The 20,711-nt window shown below is 39.2% G+C and overlaps 1 protein-coding gene across 2 annotated transcripts in view; it reads left to right on the plus strand.

Annotated features, from left to right (window-relative positions):
* txnrd2.2 (thioredoxin reductase 2, tandem duplicate 2) overlaps positions 1-19,713 on the plus strand; it is an 88,411-nt gene extending 68,698 nt beyond the window's left edge. The window contains exons 12-16 of one of the 2 annotated variants that reach the window (XM_069932597.1): positions 8,883-9,019; positions 9,600-9,695; positions 10,308-10,400; positions 15,927-16,096; positions 18,777-19,713. In XM_069932597.1, coding sequence (XP_069788698.1) covers positions 8,883-9,019; positions 9,600-9,695; positions 10,308-10,400; positions 15,927-16,096; positions 18,777-18,900 — 620 coding nt within the window. In that variant the 3' untranslated portion in view covers positions 18,901-19,713. Of the gene's footprint in view, positions 1-8,882; positions 9,020-9,599; positions 9,696-10,307; positions 10,401-15,926; positions 16,097-18,776 lie in introns of those variants that run through there. The other variant, XM_069932598.1, reaches the window with a different exon arrangement.
* Positions 19,714-20,711: the final 998 nt, after the last annotated feature.

Raw genomic sequence — 20,711 nt, forward strand, 5'->3', positions numbered from 1 at the left:
TCGTCCGCGAAGCCAAGCCAAAGAAGAAGAACAATGATATCTTCACTTTAGGAAACATGCAATTATATTTAAGGAATGCAAGAGATCTGACAGTACTTTGTATCCAATTAAGTACTTTGAAGTGAGTCAAAATGGAGCAAGAATAGAGTTCCTCTGGTGCTCACTCTCCATCCCACTGGCCTCAGCATTAAACAGATTATCCTTTTGGTCACCATCAATGAGATTCTGTCAATCTTCATCTCCCATCCCCTTTCATCACTCTGAAGGGACTGTTCTCAAAAGTCCTATTCCTGCTGCTAATGTGCATGTCATATGAGTGGCAGATTTTAGACTCTCATATGTACTTCCTTGACCCTCCTACCCATCCTCTTGCACAATCCCAGTTGGACTGTTTTGCTCCACCATTTCACTGCAATGTTTTTATTGCATCATGTGACAATATTCAGTTTAATTTAATATACTTCATCTCACACAGTAGCTTTTCTACATTTCCACCCTGTTGTTGAAGATGTTTGGGTTCCTACTCCTCATTTGGGCATGGGGAACCCATTATCAAATGTCCTACTGTTCAGCTGGCTGAGCTTTTGGTGGAGAATATTTAGTGATGTCACTAAACCATGGATATTGATTTTAAAACTGCTGTGGAAAGCAGTAGTTCGTGGTTTTTAAGTCTTCTTGTTTGGTGGAGTGTGAAAGGCACATTTGGAAGTAGTTTATTCTCATTAGTGTTCATCAGAGAAAAACATATTTCCCAAAGTCACAATTTCCAGGAACTAACAGTAGGTGTCTATTAGATTAGTGGACTTCAAAGTCAAAATAGATTGAAACAAAACACCTCAGGTAATGAAGAAAATGAAAGGAAGAACTGAGGGCCCTTGGCAAGACTCCATATGGAAATGTAAGGATTTTGGAGAACTGGAAAATAATAGGTGTTGCAACATTGTGTGGATAACTCATACAGTGAATTCATTAGTTTGGGATATAGGTTACACCCTCAAGTCTTAAATCAAGACTTGTATTATTTTGAGTCTTTCAGAACATTATTTTTTTTAAAAAATGAAGTCATTTTAACGTGTGAATGAAAAATTTGGCGCAATGTCTGCTCAGGCAATTCATATTTGTACAGTGTTTTACAATTCTGTCCAGTACTGTACACTCTACTCATGTTTTATATTCTCCCATGAAATCTATAGAAAAATGTTGTGAACTTCAATTAAATATAAAGAAGTGTATGACGACAAATAATGTGGGTACAACACAACTTTATTAGCTTTGCAAAGTGAGTGCCCCTTTACATGAGAAGACCTGTTGTAACCTATAGCAAGGTCTTTCTGAATGGAAGCCCATAAGCAGATGGGCACAAGCTTTTTTATTTCATTTAGCTTCCCATGTTGCAGCCTGTTCACATGACCTGTAATCACTTGTATTTTGCAGACTTCAGCAGAACATCTAGCACGAATTTTGAGAACAGAATGGCCTTGGTTCTAATGTCTTATAGCTGTGCTACTAAAATAAAACAATTTCTTTAACAGTCTCTTTTCTTATAAAAAAATATTCTTTTTAACCCTTTTCTTGCTGCTGAAATTTATAAAAAGAAAATAAGCAAATCTATACAATGCTATAATCTATCAGTGTGGTATGGCAGCATTATGTTCAAGTTACTGGCCTAATAGAACTTTACTGACATGGGTGGTTTGATCCTGACCTAAGGAGCTGTCTGGACTTTGTATTTTCAAAGATTCATACAGCAGGGAAGCAGAACATTTGGCCTAACTTTTCCATGTTGTCTGAGACGCTCCCTGACTGCATAGGTTTCCTCTGGGTGCTTCAGTTTCCTGCCGGAACATGTGGATAGATTAGGTTGTTGCATGTACCCCTAAAATAGGTAGGTGACAGGAGCATTGGAGATCCATGAGAGAGAATAGAAGACAGGAAAAATGGAGAGGCATGGCAGTAATATGGGGACCAGCATAGATGTGGTGAGCTGATTGACCACCTTCTGTGCCATAAAGTATGAGAAAAGCTTGTGGATGAAATCTTGCACAATACATGAAGTTTCAGTCTTTTGCCACCTTTGCAAATTTGCAAATTCTAAAAGGGGATTTCTTATTTGGCAATATCCTTGCAAAGTCTTAGAATCTCAACATGAGTTTCAAGCAACCCATAAAGTTATGAACAGAGAGGAAGTTTCTTTCAGAACGATTTAACTGATCTGACTGTAAAGATATAAATTATGTTTGTGAGGCCCTAATTTCAAAATTAAACTCGGTGGCAATAAATTTAGCAGTCTGTGAGGTAATCAGAGCACCCTGCTTTGAAATTCTAGTTGTTATCAGAGCAAATAAGTATGAATATCATTTTGACCAAGCATAACATTTTGGTCTTGAATAAGAATCTGATTTCAGAATGTCTGATGGCAGAAATGTGAGATGTAAGATTTTATTCAAGGTACCAGCAAATGTACGTGGCAGGAGGCATGAATATTTCCAGTTAAGAACCCAAAGGAAATTTAAATTTTCAAATTTAGTTGATGTATAATTGTGGTTATTCCTTTCTACTGTTGAGATTTTTTTGGGTTGATCAGTGTATGTTTAAAAAGCACAATCGTGTACCTCAGTATTTCTCAGTAACTGGCTTGTGAACAGTGTTCTCAGAAGCTGGCTGACTAACCAAATTATGTTTCTTTAACATTAATGCTTAATTTCAGAATAAAACAACTGTTTATTTCTGGATCTTTTTAAAAAAAAAAGACATTGGAAGAGCAAAGAAGGGGAAAATTTAATTGCATTTTTCCCCATATTTATGAAAGCATTTCCCATGGATTGATGCAACTAAAGCAGAATGTGAGAAACACTCAGCAAGTTCAGGCAGCATCTGAAGAGAGAGAAACCAAGTGAATATTTCAGGATGAGGATCTTTTAATGCGAACCATTGTCATTTGCCAGTTGTTTGCACATAAATAGTGTGATATTTTGTTGCAATATCAGAGACTTTTACAGAAATACGAGAAGATGAGAACATAAGCAGAGCAGAACATTTGGCCCTATTATACCTGCTCCACAATTCAAAAAAAATAATGGATTGAGAATTCCAAGGATTCAGTATCCTCTTTATGATAATTAATCTGTCCTGAGGGCTGACTCCTGTGTGATTTCTGGTTGTGAATACCCGAGCTAAGAGAAATATGATCATCCATCAAAGTCCATAATATTGTCCATTTCAAAGAGTTCACTTATCATTCTACACCGCTCTAGAGACACAATCTCCTTAATCTCACCTTGTACAACAAACCTACCATCCAAGAAAAAAAATCCAGTTGACTGATAGGAGACCAGTCCTTTTACAGTTTTCAGCTGTTCCCCATCAATTTGGCCCCCGTGTCAATTGAAAGGTTGTTGCAAGAAAACCAGTGTTAACAATCCTGAAACTGTTTGAAAGGCAGCTGATATCCATCAGAAAACTCATCAACTAAAGAACAAATAGTGAGAAGAGAAAGTACCGGCACTGATAGGCTAGATGTCTATTCTTCAGTTGCATCAAGGCTATTCTACAGCACAAACAGCCAAGGTTTACAAATGGAGATGAGCATCAGCGAGGAATTCCTCACCTGCTGGAACATTTTATTCACCTGCTGAATGGTGACTGTGTCCTAGAAGTGAATGTCCTAACTCCATTCCACAGGAGCCTTTTCAGGTAACTCTTGTGACTGATATGAAGTCAAAATGGCCATACAATGGCCAAGAAGGTAAAGGCCTGAAGTGCAGAAGTATCCTTGATAAAGTTATAAAGCTCAGCAGTGAAGAGCTTCAGTCACAAATCCACAACCTTATTCTCGCCATTGGGAATAGAGGAGGATGTAATTGTGTCCATTGTTTAGAAAGTAAGCTATTCAACTGTAGTCACCCTACTGTCCGCTGCAGGGTGATCCTCAACTGCCTGCTCCCTGAATTTCAGTGTGGATTCCATCAACTTGGAGGCACTGAAGAAATGAAATGCAGGGAGCATCAGCAATCATGATGTGCAGCCTTTCTTGACCTTGTTAAAGCCTTTGACACTCTCAATTGGGAGGCACAATGAAAAATCAAATTTCACTGTTCTCAGAAATTCATCTTCCTCTCGTGTCTTTTTATCATAGCAGCTGTCATGGTTATGATTTGGAATTTTCTGTCAGAAAGATTGGTTGAAGAAGATTCAAAGATGACTTTAAGGAGTTGGTGGCAAAATGATTTTTAAAGATAGTAACATTGAACCTTCAAATCTTTCAATAATTCCCAAAAGTTTGTGGTATCTTGTTATCATATATTCATACTCCTCATTTCACTTAAATATGTATATTTTTTTAGAAAGATTTTGCAGATGGGGCAAGAGGGATGCTCTCCTGTCCCAGCCATGTGTTCAACATTTGTCCAGGAGATTCTATGCACTGAAGAGCCTTAAATCACTAACCTCCCACCCTGTTAAAACATAGAGTTGGTTGGTCATTTGCTATATTTGGGCAGCATGGCTTGTGGTCTGGAAGGTTCTGTTACTCTGCTGTAGGTCTAAATTTAAAACTTATATGAGCTGGTGTCAATCCCAGCTCAAACTTGGTGCAGCTCTCCGCTGAAGGAATGCACTGAGTTGGGTGTGCTTACAGTTCACACCAGAGATTCCCTGACACCTCACACCTATATTTTTTTTAAATGGGGGGTGGGAGGAGAGAAGCGTGGTTAGCTCAACACAGTTGCAACGCCAGCGACTGGGTTTCGAATCCACCACTGTCTGTAAGGAGTTTGTGCATTCTCCCCATGTCTCTGTGGGTTTCCTCTGGGTGCTCGGGTTTCCTCCCATGTTTCAAAATGTACTGGGGATGTAGACCATTTGGGTGTAATTGGATGAAACGGACTCGTGGGCTGAAATGGCTATTACTGTGCTGTATGTCTAAATTTTAAATTTAACCTGTTTGCCTTTGCACCTCTTCAGATTGTAACCTCCCTTTTCTTCCCAAGCATAATGACGAAGCAAATGACATTCCTGCCTCACAGCACCAGGGGCCTTAATTTGATCCCCTCAGGTGCTATCTGCATACCACATTCTCCTCTGACCACAAAACCTGGGTTTTTTAATAACTTTGGCTCCTGGAGTATTGCATACTGGAATGGCTGTTATTCTCTCCACAAAATTCCAATTTAATCCTATGATGTTTGTTTTTCAATTAATTACTTTTTTTTTTACTTAAGTCTCTAATTAATTACTATTTTCAGATTAATACAAAGATTTAAAATTTTTAAAATATTTTTGACATGGCAACAGGCCATTTCAGCCCACGACCCTGTGCCACCCAATTATATCCAATTAACTTATACCCCCAGTACGTTTCGAACTGTGGGCGGAATCCGGAGCCCCTGGGAAAAATCCACGCAGACATGGAGAGAATGTACAAACTGCTTACAGACAGTGCGGGGTTCAAATCCCCGTCTCAATTGCTTGCGCTGTAACTACGTTAATTGCTACAGCAACTGTGTCACATGACATAATTTAGCTTTCTTGTTTCAATGTGAATGATCTAACTTTTTGTCCAAAAGAAGCACTTTGCTGAACCTTGATGTTTTTGTTCTTGGACATGTTCCTAATCAGACATGCTGGATTATGAAATCCCTCCTCAGTTTTGAAGTGTAATCTTTGAACCAGTTAATGTAATGCAATGTAAACTGCACTGATTGGTTGATTTTGTGCATGAATGCATCTAATCTTTGAAAAACGTGGTGTAAGAGTTGCAAACAAATTTTGGGCAAGTTCAATCAACATGAATTTTGCAGTGATAATTAGATGTAAATTGCACATGGTATTGGAACCCAGTTGTCAAAGAACTTTCAGATTTATTGTCAGAGTATATACATAACATCACATACAACCCTGAGATTCTTTTTTATGTTGATGAGGCAGTGTAGTGATGGAACACTGTTGCATCGAAAACCTTGGCAATCTTCTACAGACATGGTGGAACGTGTGCTGCCCAGCTGCATCATGGCCTGGTATGGAAGCACCAATATCTCTAAGCAAAAAATCCTGCAAAAGGTAGTGGACTCAATCAGCCCAGTACACCACAAGAAAAACTTGAACAATAGAGGATAACTATACTCTTTTAGAGACTAATTTAAAAAAACTTGTATGCTCATTATTTTTGCTGCACATTTACATCTACATTTGTAGTTTGTTTACAGTTCCTGATGAGTATAGTATACAGTTACTGGTATAGAATTGCTAAGCCCAACCTGCAGAAAAAAGTATCTAAGGGTTGTGATGTCATGTATGTACTCTCACAATTAATTTTAACTTTGAATGTTTTGAACTTTATATATAATTTCTCAAGCAATGCCATAGTTTTAATTACTTATGAACTTGGCCATTGATATAGGGAACTATTAGGAGGTCAGCCAAACATTTAGTCATAGTGGTCAGTCTTATTTAAGAAGTGAGGAGAATAAAAGTGGGATTGTTGCAGGTGGATGCTTGATAGAAGGCACTCTGTGGGCCTAAGGGCTTGTTTTTGTCTTGTATGATTCAGAGAGGCAGGGAATTTCTGAGTTTGCTGCCCAAGCTTGTCAGGACACATCTGCCAATGGTGAAGTCATGAAAACTGGAAATGTACAAGAGCTTCATTTGGAGGAATGCCAAGATCTTGGAGAGAGAGTGTAAAGGGGCGTGAAAACAAGAATAAGCATTTTAAAAACACATTCAGCATTTAAAAAAAATCTGCAGCAATTCTGCAGGTAAAGCAGCATTAGAGGGAGATAAAGACCTGTTGCCATTTCGGGTTGGTCACCTTGGTTCTTGGCTGAAATGTCAACATTTAATTTTCTCTCCCTCATGCTGCTTAACCTGTCGAGTTACTCAAGCAGCCTGTTTTTTTGCCCCAGATTCCAGCATCTGCAGTCTCTTGTTTCCAGTTAAAATGCATGTTATGGGTTTAAGATTCAACTTAAATGAATGTGAACAGAAAGAGACCAGAGTGTACCTGTGCCTTCCATACATTATGATGCCAAGGTCCATGTTACTGCCATTTGGAGTCACATGCTGATGCTTGAAATAATTTGGTGGAAGCAGAAGCTCTTGCATGGGATGGATGGAAAAAATATTTAAAGTTCTGATCTTATAACTGGTTTCTGATGACACCTCCTTTTGATTGGAAATTCATAAGTTTGATGGTTTTATAAGTTTAGTCATATCATGTAGTACAGAATGAGGACAGGGTCAGCTTTGCTCACAGTGGCTCCCAGGAATGAATCAGTATCACAGTTGGGCTTCACGTATAAGAGATAGTCATTGAAGTGAAGGACCTGAACCTTTAGCAACCCAAGTTGCCTTTGGTTTTCAATTGGCAACTTTGTTTTCAGCTGTCTGAAATTCTACTTGAACGAGGAGCAATAGTAGGTAATTCAGCTCCTCTGCCATTCTGATTGCAACATCAGGGACATAAGAGACTACAGATGTCAAAAAGTGGAGCAAAATTGTGGACCCAAAACATAGATTCTTCATTTCCCTCCACTTGATCTGATGAATTTCTCTTGCCATTTATTTTTGCTTTTGTTTGTTTTCTCAATTCCCATCTATCGTAGGTGAGCTCTCTATCAAAATGTATCTTTTATTAAAAATATTTAAAGACATGTTTCCCTTTGTCCTTCAAGGAGAGTTTCAAAGACACAATCCTTTTGAGAGAGGGGAAAAAAAATGCTTCTTTTAATTAGCATTAGGTGCCTGTTTTAAATGGGTGATCCTCTCATCCATCAAGATGCCTTTACTAAGGTTTAGTCATTTGGACTTTTGTCACTGTGACCCATTGCTAGATTTTTCTCTGTCTTGGACTAATTTACTGTTGCCTCTCCAAGTGTTGGATTAATCCCCAAGGTTGTCTTTGGCTCCATGCAAAGTTGTTTTAGGGCAGAAGTTTGGAAATGTGGAGAGTACCTTCATACCAGCTTGGTTACTTATCCATGCATGAGCATTCTTGGTCTCTACAGTGAATTTCCCATTCATGTGGTAATGGAGTTCTGCGCTAGCTTTCAACCTAGCCGCTTGACTATCTAAAAGAGGGTTGTGACTTTCCTGAACTTTTACATTCAGACAGTTGTGGAACTCATTGTCGTAGAAAGTTGTTGAAGCTGATTCATTAGATATGTTCCAAAGGGAGTGGGGCATGGTCCTTGTGGCTAAAGGGATCAAGGGGTATGGAGAGAAAGCAGGATTAGGGGTTGAATCATATGGTTGGCCATGGTCGCATCGAAGGTTGGAACAGGCTCGGGGGTGAATGGCCTACTCCTGCACCTATATTTTATAATTTTAATGTCTGCTATTCTTGATATTTATCCGCAAATTATTACTAAGCTCCGTAAAGAAAATGTTCTTCAAAGAAAGCTGACCCTGTCCAGCATCACTCACTGTTACATCAGGCTGCACACTTGAAGACTCGTATTGATATGTAGAAGAACTATTTTGGCCTATCACCAAAAAGATGCACAAGTTAGTAAAGAAGTGGATAAAGCCAGACTGGCTTGATAATTACTTGAATTGTTGAACAAGCCTGAAACCACAGCGAGTGCAGAATCTGGAGAAATACTTGATCATTTAACAAATTTTTTGCCCAACTTTTTTTTTATAAAATGGTTTGATATATCAAGGAAAGGCTCCTCTAAATTTGCAAATCCAGCTACTTAAAATCTGTGGTGGTATGCAATCATGTGGAACTGCAGATTTCATGACATTTTATTGCTGGCAGAATCTGATTGATACCTCCATGGCTTCAAAACTATTTCACGTGTATCACAAAGTATAAACGTCATTGTTGCAAACTATATGAATTACCGACATACCAATAACATATTGCTCTTCCCATTTTTTTCTAGGTCGAACACCTGTAACTCAAGACCTGTGTCTGGACAAGGCAGGGGTCCAGATTAATCCAGAAACCAGAAAAGTCATTGTTGGTGCTAATGAAGAAACCTCAGTTTCTCATATTTATGCAATTGGAGATATAGCAGAGGCAAGGACGTAATACACAAAATCCAACAACACACTTTACTGTTACTAGTAGCAAACCAGGAAGAGGGAAATTGGTTGACTATTTATATACTTTCATTGGACTGTTAATTTATTGTTTTGATATGCGATAGTACTTGTATTTGTTCGTTGCAGTTCAGGTTGAGAAATAGCAAGCTTCCACACCACATATTGTCTGTAAATTATCCAGTTGTTGATGTTTTTGAAAGTTGGAATTCAAAATTTGTGCTTTCAGCCCATCATGTCTGTGCCAACCATGATGTTAATCTAAAGTAATCCCATCTGCCTGCATGTGGTCAATATCCCTGTATTCCATGCCTTCTATGTGCCTGTGTACATTCTTCCCAGATGTTGCTATCCTATCTGCTTCTATTCACCTCCCCTGGCAGTGAGTTGCTACCACTCTTTGTCTAGGAAGATTTGCCTTTCACATCTCCTTTAAGATTTCCCCCCTCTCACTTTGAACCTCTGCTGTCTAGTATTTGACCTTTCCACAACATTAGAGCTGTAACATTACTAATTTGCTCAGCGTACCTCGTGCTCACTGTTATCCCTTCTAACAGGGACGACCAGAGCTCACACCTCCAGCTATCAAAGCAGGCAAGATGCTGGCACATCGGCTTTATGGCAAATCTGCTCAGCTGATGGACTATGACAATGTGAGTAAACTTGTGAGTGAATTCTGTAGCAGTCTACCGAAAATTTACTGTGAAGGAAGGAAATGAGTTTTTAATTGTGTGTATGTGTATAATAAAGTATTAATGTAAGATCTTACTGCAACAATAGAAGATGAGAGTTTCCTGTAGAAAGTAGTTTCCTCTTTGGCTATTGAAGTGCATACTCTGTCACGAGCTGTTGCAATGATGAACCTGATACCTTTTCAACCTGAGACCAAGCCAACTGGCACACTTTCAGTTGCAAAGAAAAAGTAGCATTTCAGTAGCTTTTGTGATTTCAAGGCATCCTGTAAATCAGTTTGCAGCCTTTCAAATACTTTAAAAAGATAGTTATTGCAATATGTGGCAGCCCCTTTGAATACAGTATGTTCCCATTGATAGTAATGAATAATTAATGCTCTGTTTTGGTGATTGAGGGAAGGATGTTGGCAGAATCCTCACTGCTTTCCTTTGGGTTTTTTTTTACAATCATCTGAGCAAATAATTCAGAGTTTGGACAAGAAGGTTGAAAATATAATTCGCCAAAAGAACTGAAACAAAGTTTGTATTTTGTAATAATGCTCATTTCCAGTGAAATGTTTTTTTTAAACTTAGGTTGCTACAACAGTTTTTACGCCACTAGAGTATGGATGTGTAGGCCTGTCTGAGGAGGAGGCAGTACGTCGACACGGGGAGGACAGCGTAGAGGTAACAAATATAGAAGCACACTTTGCTTGATTCTATCCACACTTTCCACTGCAGGAAAGCAAGACAATATGTTAAAAGACCCATCATGCAAACTTCCTGAACCATGTGTTGGTTTTCTCAAATGAACGTTATTTGTTCTTGAATTACACTGTACGGAAGAAGACCACTTATTTGGTTCATTGTGTCTGTGCTTTGTGATAATTATCTGTCCAGGTATGTTCTATTGCTCCTTCCCAATAGCTCTGCAAAATTTTTCAATTTATGACCATATCCAGTTACATTTTGTAAGATTCAATGTTGTTTCAAGCAGTATATTCAAGGTTATCATAATTCGCTTTAATGAGCCAAAATGTTTCCCTGTGTTTTTATGCTCTTTTCATAAATGAAACTCTTGATTATCGACCCTTCTTCCAGAATAAATAATTGCCTCTATAGGAGAAACTAATAATCTTGAACATTCAGAATCAGAATTTATTTTCATGAACATGTCGTGATATTCATTGTATTGTGGCAAAATTGCTATAAATTACATTAAAAAAATTAATTTAGTGCAAAAATAAGAGAAAATGAGGTAGTGCCCATGGTTCATTGTCCATTCAGAAATCTAATAGTATAGGGGAAGAAGGTACCAGTGAGAGGAGGACATGGCCTGGGTAGTGAGGGTCCTTAAGGATGGAGGGTGCTTCCTTGAGACACTGCCTATTATATATGTCCTTAATGGAGTAAAGACTGATGTCCATGATGATGCTGGCTGACTTCACAACTCTCTGTCGTCTTTTCCTGTCGTGTGCATTGGCCTTCCATACCAGACAATAATGCAACCAATCAGAATGCCCTCCACGGTACACCAGTAGAAATTTCCAAGAGTCTCTGGAGACATACCGAAACTCCTCAAGAAGAGGCTTCTTCGACATGGATGATTCCGTGGTTGAGTGGCTGATCCATCTCACTCCTGGACGCTTCCTCATTGTTGTCTGTGATTCTGCTGACAACTGTGGTGTCATCAGCAAATTTGTAGATGGCATTTGAATTGTGGTTGTGGATCTGTGGATTGACCTCCACTTCATTTCTCTGCAGCAACTGTTCCACACTGTGATATAGCTGGCCAGGATGCTCTTGATAGAGTTCCTGTAGAAGGTTGACATTATGACTGCTATTGTCTGCTTCATTATTCAGAAAGTGCAACCACTTTCACATCTTCCTGACAAGTGAGATGTTGTGTATCCACAATAAGTCACTAGTTAAGTGCACAGTTATGGGTGTAAAGTGAATAGATCAGGGGACTAAAAGTGCATCCTTGAGGTGCGCCTATGTTGATTGTCAGTGAAAAGGAGACATTGTTTCCAATTTGGTCTTCTGATAAGGAAGTCAAGGATTCAGTTACAGAGAGAGATGCAAGGCCCAGGTTTTGAAACTTGCTGACAGTACTGGGTGTATGATGAGCTGTAGTCGATGAAAAGTAGCCTGGTGTTTGTGTTGCTGTTGTCTTGATGATCCAGTGGTGAGTGAAGAGCCAGTGACATTGTATCTGCTGTGGAGCAATTATGGCAAGAGGCATATTGCATTGGGTCTAGACTTTACTTGGGTTTGAGTTGATTTTGGCCATGACCAAACTCTTCACTCCATCAAATATTTCTTTAGCCATCTCTATTCCAAAGAAAAAAATTCCAGCTTCTTGAGTGATGCCCATACCTTATTGTTATTCTATTGTACTCTACACCCTGCCCAAAGTATTTACCACTAGAGCCTAGAGTCAGACAGAGTACAACTTGCAGAAAACAAATGAGTTATAAAGGATTTCTAATAGCTGCTTCCTTTTTTTCTTCAATTTTGAATGGAAGGTATTTCTTCCACTCATTAATTCATGTCAAGAAATAGCAATGTTTTTTTTGCATTTGATGAAAATGTTGAGTTTTTGCTGATGAGAATTATGACTGATTAAATTCAGGACAAAACCTCAATCTAAATGGAACACCTTTGTTCTGCCAGTATAATGTTTCTGTGGCATTTGTCCCACTTTTTGTGACTTCTCTAAATGAGGCCGAGGGAAGTTGAGGATTTGTGAACGAGTTTGTATTATGGACTTGTGTCAATTAGGTGTTGAGCATTTGTAAACACCAAAAGAGCAGGCTTGAAGTGACTTGGAATGAACACGAGCTCCAGAGGTTTCAATTAAGCAAATGCCCTTCACAATCTCTGGATATTTTTGGAACAAATATTATGATGTAGTAAATACAATCGACAATTGACACAGTCAATTTCCACAAACAGCAACTTATAATGTCAAGGTCACTATATTATTATATTGAGTGAGTGATAAATATTGTTTAGTATACAGTTATACTTGGGGAAACATGTTACTCAGCCCAACTAAGCATATCATGGACAACTGCTGAATTGTGAGATTTTTTTTAGATAATGAGAAAAAGAGCAGATGAGATCTCATTTTAGTATCCCATCCAGCCTCTCACAGTGCTCCACTTCCTCAATGCTGAGGTGGAATGTCAGCTGGATAATATTTCTAGTATGGCACTTGAGCCAAAGCATGACTTTGCCCAGAGTTCTATCTACTGGTACACAGCTGACACCAGGATGATGTGATAGAAGAGAAAATAACTGTGTTTCTAAACTTGAATATGGGACCATGAGTTTGATCCCAATATCTCCAACAGCGTTTTGGTTCTGTGAGGCCCGTAAAGACTGGTGCGGACGTGAGCCTCAATTGGGTTGGAGGAACACAAATATATCAAGTTAGCCAAATGGTCCCTTGAGCTTAGTGTGCTACCAATATGACTCTGTGCCTCATCCATTCCCACCTGATCACTGTCTCCTCAGGTTCAGATCCAACCTTAACCTTGAATAACCAACCTTAACCTTGAATAACCAACCTTAACCTTGAATAACCAACCTTAACCTTGAATAACCAATCTTAACCTTGACTAACCTTAGTGACTGATCAGCAACAGTCCTTTGAATATATACAGGTCCCCTTGGTTTGTGCAGATGTAGTGTACCTAATCTAAAATGTATTCAGATCTCTCAGGCAGTTTCCAGGAAAAAATGAACAAATTTCATAATTTTCAGGTTAAACATTTATTGCTCAATTATTTTTCTAAACTTAGTTTTCTTTTCATTATTAACTACTGTATATAAACCTGAATACTCGTGTTTTGTTCTGTAAATATCAGAATTTTTATTTAAACCCAGACAAACCAGGTGTTCCCATTATTTTAATTGTCAATTTTTCAAAAATATATGAAATAAATTACTAAACAAAACTGTCAAATTATCTCACTCGGTTTCCAGTTTAGTTTCAAATTAGAAATCGCAAATTAATTATTAGCCACTGTCAGTCACTCAGGACACATACGCTTTTTCTCATTTCTATTTTTCAATTCAAACTAGTTTTCCTTTTGAATTTTAAAGTTATAATTACTGCCTTTGTCCCGTTGATAGTAATTAAATTGTTTACACTTCCTCACAGAAATATCTTAGAACAGCACATTTATTTTCTGCAAAGAAATTATTGTTGTTATATGTGGAATTCTTCAAGTCTGGACCAGCTTGAGGGGTTGATGAGTTGAGAATCTAGGTTTACTTTTTTTTACTATTTCAGACTGATAAGAAGTAAAATGTTTTCTCTAGAACACTCATGAATCTTTAGACATCTTCCCCGAAGGCTCGGAAGCAGAATATTTTTTAGCCGCCTGTTGGAACAAGATAAAGGGTGAAAGGTAGTCAGGAATTAGGAGGTTGCACACAGATCAGCCATGAACTTACTGAATGCTGGAGCAGGCTTGAGAGGCCCAGTGGTCAGCTCTTGCTTCTCCTTTGTATGTTGATATGTCACATCTTTTCCTTTTCTGATTCCAATGGGCACCAGGCTTTAAACAGTCTCACCTTGGTTTCTGCAGCCTTCTCCCACACCGCAACTACTATCACAAACTATCGTGCCATATCCTCCTCAGTGATGACTGTTATTTTTTTAAAATTTCACATTTCCTTACATTTTGTCCATGGAATCTATGCCAAGTCCCAGAGCAATCTTATTCTCCCACTTATTTCCCAGATCTCACACATACCCACTCCATGATTCACCTACCCACACAAACCAGTGGCAGTAGGCAAAAGCCAATGAATTAAGCAGCCAGCATAGCTTTGGGTTGTGGGAGGAAACCAGAGCACCCATATAGTCAGATGGAAGCTGTAGAATCTCTGCACAAAATGGTAGTGGAATGAACTTAGGTCTTTGGAGCTGTGAAACTGCATCACTATATTGTACAGAATGGTAAAATTTAATTTCCTTTATTGGGAGGTGTAATAACAGTATGTGCAAACCCATTAATATTATATTGATAGATATGGACATTTATTTTGTAAATATAAAAGCAAGTGTGGAATTTGTGGCCAGTGAGATTATTGATTAATATTTCCACTCACTACACCTTGCATGTATTACAGTTTGAAATTGACTCGCAATATTTTCAAAAGTCAGAAAAAATTTACTATAGGCAGCAATTGAATTTAAAATGTCTACCCACATTTATGATAAAAATTGTCCATTTCGAGCGACCTGCTACCCCTTGATCCCTTTACTCATTCACTGAGGTTCTTTCACACACACCATTCATTCCACCTAGTTCGCTGTACTCAGTTCCTTTGCCCTTGGGTGCTATCTCCACCTTCCCTCCCCAACTGTTCCCAACTGACTTCAATCCCTTGTTTAAATGGCTCCACCAATTTCCTCCATATAGCAAATGTCTCCACCTTCACTCTCTCCACCCCCCTCCTGGCTCCATTTGCCATTTTTTTTCACTTTCTTCCCTGCTTTCCCCTGTGCACACACCCCCCCCCCCCTTCCTTTCTCTTATCTCTTCTCTGCCCCACACGGCTACATTCATCAGTCATCCTTTAGCCTCTCCTTGGACAACATAACACCCCCTGACTCCTGCCCCCAGCTCTTTAATATAGGTCATTTTCTCTCTCCTACCTTAATCCTGTAGCAGGGTTGTGACCTGAAACATCAAGTGTCCATATCCCTCCATAGATGCTTCCTGGCCTGCTGAGTTCCTTCAGCAGTTTTTTTTTTGCTCTAGATTCCTGCATCTGCAGTCTCTTTTATCACCATTCCATTAGTAGAGTGCAAATCTGCCTTTGTGATTGGTTTACATGGATAGATTTTGTTACAATAAGAGAACTGATAAGTCATGGAATATAACTGATGTTCAAAATGGCAACCAAGCTATATTTGTATGGCATGATCCAACTATCCCCACACCCTCAATGCTTTTCCTGAATAACAAACTTGATCTTGAATTTTTATATGAAGAGCTAATGCAGACTGTTATTCATGTTTTTGTATACATGCATACATGTATATGTGCCTACATTTTTATAACATGATATATGCAGACTCGTACACTAAATCTTTGTTCACCTATGCAAATATGTACAGTATCTAGAATGCATGTAGGCGTAGGAGCATAGTTTTATAGTAACCTGTTATTTTGATCTTTTACTGTTTAGATTTATCATGCATATTACAAGCCATTAGAGCTGACAGTAGCTCAACGGGATGTCACTCAATGCTATGTCAAGATGATTTGCTTGCATGAAGATGACCAACGTATTCTTGGGCTTCATTTCATTGGACCAAATGCTGGAGAAGTCATTCAAGGATTTGCACTGGGAATTAAGTAAATTCAGAAGATTTTTTTCTTGTTCTGTGTTAAAAGTAGCTATCAGTTAAAATGGTGAAATTCTACAAAACCTGTAAATCTTTTTAATAGAATTTTCAACAATTAATAGCATTTACCTAAATAATGCAGTTTAATACTTAGCTTTTTAATTTCTTGACTTTAATTCGTATTCCAATTCAATGTGATTTTATTGTGCTAAATCAATACCAGGAATCAATTAAGGTTGCTTTGAGACAGGTAAGTATAAAGCAACTGCAAATTTTTTAAAAAAACTGCAGATGCTGGAAGTCTGAAAATCAATCTGAAAATGGTGGGAAAACTCAGCAGGTCAGGCAACATCTGTGAAATGACAAACAGTTAACATTTTAGGTCTGGCATGCTTCATCGGGACTGAGAGAAATAGGTTTGTCTGGGAAGCAAGCAGAGAAGGTGGAGGAGAGTGCGAGGTGGAACAAAGGGACTTTCTCTGTTAGAGTCAAATAATATGACCATTAAGGGCAGTTTAGATTCTTTGTGTAGAATGTGTTGCTAATGTTGTGATGTCGCATAGTATTGCTGACTGAGACCTGCCCAGAAGGCCAGAATATACAAATGAAAGGGAAAGGAAAAAGGAATGGCATGCAAAAATAGTCTATCCTGTTACAGTTGGAAAGAAAGAGTAAGTAATCTGAAGTTAGACTGACAAAAATTTCCATGAATTTTTGTATTGGTGTACTCCAGTCAGAAATAAACCAGGAAAAATGTCAGAGCAAAAGAGTATTTTTGTTTAAGTTCACCATTCAGTGTCCAACTGTATCTATCCTGACCTGCAAGACCACTTCAGAGAATTTTAGGTGTGGAAGTGCTAAGGACAACAGATTTCATTCAGAGGGGTGTATGTAACTAGTGGATTTTAATGACGTTTCAGTAATTTTATATTCCAACATTTTAAGTTACTTGCTGGGATTCAAGCTCATTTTTCCAACTTGAAAATCTATACATCTGTATAACTGAACCACCAGGCAACCCTATCCACAGAGGGATTTTGCACATTTAAAAGAAGACTGTTCAGCACATTTGCTTTTAATAAGAGAAGGAAATAGTGTGAAATAAATTATTCATTTCTCAAAGGCAAATGATAGAAACTGGACTCTGAAAAGGGGGTATGCAGGCAGAGCGGAGCAGATCCGTACAATGAGGGTGAAATCCTTGAAGGTAATAGAACATAGAACGTTACAGCACAACACAAGCCCACAATGTTTTGCCAACCTATTCAAACTAACCCTTCCCTTCCTCACTCTCATAACCCTCTATTTTTCTTGTATTCATGTGTCTGTCCCTATTGTACCAGCCTCCTCCACCACCCTTGGCAATTATTTCAGGCATCCACTACTCTCCATATTTAAAAAAAAATTACCCGTGATGTCTCCCCTAAACTTTCCTCGCCTCACCTTGCACAGATGTTCTCTGATGTTTGCTACTTTTTCCCCGGGGTTGGGGGGGGGGGGGGGGAGGGAAGGTGCAGGCTGTCACCATAATTTATGCATCTCATAATCCTATAGATCTCTATTAAGTTATCTCTCATCCTTCTTCATTCCAAGGAGGAAAGCTCTAGCTCTATTAACCTTGCCTCATAAGACATGTTCTCTAATCCATGCAACATCCTGGTCAATATCCTCTGCACCCTCTCCATAGCTTCCTCATCCCTCCTGTAATAAGCAAACCAGAACTGAGCACAATAATGCAAGTGTGATCTAACCAGCGTTTTATCTTCTTCTTCTTCTTCTTTGGCTTGGCTTCGCAGACGAAGATTTATGGAGGGGGTAAAAAGTCCACGTCAGCTGCAGGCTCGTTTGTGGCTGACAAGTCCGATGCGGGACAGGCAGACACGGTTGCAGCGGTTGCAGGGGAAAATTGGTTGGTTGGGGTTGGGTGTTGGGTTTTTCCTCCTTTGCCTTTTGTCAGTGAGGTGGGCTCTGCGGTCTTCTTCAAAGGAGGTTGCTGCCCGCCAAACTGTGAGGCGCCAAGATGCACGGTTTGAGGCGTTATCAGCCCACTGGCGGTGGTCAATGTGGCAGGCACCAAGAGATTTCTTTAGGCAGTCCTTGTACCTTTTCTTTGGTGCACCTCTGTCACGGTGGCCAGTGGAGAGCTCGCCATATAACACGATCTTGGGAAGGCGATGGTCCTCCATTCTGGAGACGTGACCCATCCAGCACAGCTGGATCTTCAGCAGCGTGGACTCGATGCTGTCGACCTCTGCCATCTCGAGTACTTCGACGTTAGGGATGAAAGCGCTCCAATGGATGTTGAGGATGGAGCGGAGACAACACTGGTGGAAGCGTTCTAGGAGCGTTTTATAGAACTGCAGTAATAGATAGATTGGGGCACTGAAGCTATGCAGAACTAGCAGCAGATGTAGAGGGCAGAGGAGTCTCCAGGTGGAACTGCAGGCTGCTTGGAGAATGGAGCCAAGCCAGGGAAGTGTAAATGTGCATTTCTGTAGGTGTTTGTTAGCAGCCAAACCAGTAAGATTTTAACTCCTGTATGTGTTTAGAGGTTGAGATGGAACATGTCTGAAGGGCACTCATTAGACCAAAAAGGCCTGTGTCTTTGTGTGTGGTTTTATCTCTGTGGAGGGGATGCATACTGCTAAATGTATGTTTAATTCAGGGTTTAACCTTGTGTTTCCTCACAGATGCAATGCCACCTACTCTCAGTTGGTATCCACTGTGGGCATCCATCCAACTTGTGCCGAAGAGGTGAATAAGTTGAACATCACTAAGCGCTCAGGTTTGGATGCAACAGTCACGAGTTGCTGAGGTTAAGTGTCATCCCTGAGCTAACTGGCACACCACAAGCTCTGCACCATTCAGGAAACAACCATGGAACATGCATGAAAAAAGTGTTATATTAGAATTTTCAGTCAGCATTTGCAATTACCAACATTTAAAGTTTTATCTTCATGTAACCAAAGCCAATACTGAATTAAGTATATAGAAGTAATATTTGTCTTTCCACATTTTTTTGTAATTCAGTGGTATAAATATTTGGGATGGCGTCCTTGAGTGTCCACCTTGCTGGGATGGTGGTGACGATAGAATAAGTGTTGGTATTCACTGGCCAGGTGACCTATTGTGAAAGTAAAGCACAGTTGCTGAATCGCCCAGCAGAGGGGGATCTCAGATTGCTTCAGTGGATGTGAGAAAGGGAATTTCACTGGCAAGTTTATTGTAGACTGTCTATTGCAACTGTTCATCTATAAATATGGAACCGTATGAGATAATTTAGACTCTAAAAATCAACACGTCGATGAGAATGTTTTTAGGGTAAGGTGAAATAGTTTTTTTCCCTTCTTCCCATTATAGTTTCCATTCCACAGTCCAGAGCTTTTTTTGGTGTGCTCATCAGGGGTGACGGAAGAGAAGAGGGTCAAAATGGTTTGACCCATTGTTAACTGGCTGTACTGCATGTGCACTGCACATCCAGTGTGTATCACATCATAGTCAGGCTGTGGAAATGCCAATTCATGATGACATGTTTGTAAACCCATTCTATGGGATAGGCTAGTCTGATAATGTGGCATTAATATAATTATATATAATATATATTGAATAAAGTGATACTTCATCTTTTGCTTGGAGTTTTTCTTAAATTGCTTTGAAGTAATGAGTTATGGGGAAAATTTTGCATGCCATGTTTGGCAGTTGTTTAGATGAAACAGAATGCTACCGTATAAAAACCCCTTCAGCATGAATGTGCCAAAGTAACACTTGGAGAGTCTGTCCTTGTGTCCTTTTAATATTATTGGAAAATCTTTTTGCAAAACTGCTAAATAATGTCCTTTACTATTTTTTTAATTGGGCATTCAATGTTCTAACAGTTCTTAATATTTAAATTTAAATACAGATATATATTTAACAGGCCCCTTCGCCCCATGAGCCCATGCCGCCCAATTACACCCAATTCACCTACAACCCCCGTAACCAGAGGAAACCCAGGCAGAGAACATACAAACTCCTTTCAGACCGCACTAGTTTCGAAACCAGGTTGCTGGCATTGTAGCCTAACCCTAACTCTGCCATTCAATATATAATGCAACATTTAATTTGAGTAAACTTGAATTTCTATTCTTTCTGTTTTCCTACTATTGTTGATTCATGAAATGGAGCTTAAACTAATGATACGTTGACTCTGGCTTACAGATTTCCATAGACTTTCTACTGATTACTTTCTGGCATGAAACAGCAGCTGTTGTAAGGGAGGGACCTAGTGGAGTTGAATGAAAACATGGAAAATGTGCAAGAGTAGGCCTTTCAGCCCTTTGAGTCTGTATCACGATTCAATATGATCATAGCTGATTGTGTGACTCCAGTCCCCTATTCCTTTTTTTTTCCAAAAAGGATTTATTGAGCATCAAAAACAACTTTCTACTCATTATACAGATCTACATTGTTCTCCTATTTTTATTTTTTAACAGAAAAACCAACGCGCAAATACACAAATGTTCATGTATACCTCAGATAAACGTCCAGACCTCCCCACCTCCTGACCACCTTGCTTTGAGTGTCTGTGGCTCACTGTAGAAAATGAGTCACTTAACTTTTGAATCTCCTCACTCCCGCTAGCATTA

Source organism: Narcine bancroftii, chromosome 4 (genome assembly GCF_036971445.1).
Source record: "Narcine bancroftii isolate sNarBan1 chromosome 4, sNarBan1.hap1, whole genome shotgun sequence".
In the NCBI taxonomy this organism is placed as follows: domain Eukaryota; kingdom Metazoa; phylum Chordata; class Chondrichthyes; order Torpediniformes; family Narcinidae; genus Narcine; species Narcine bancroftii.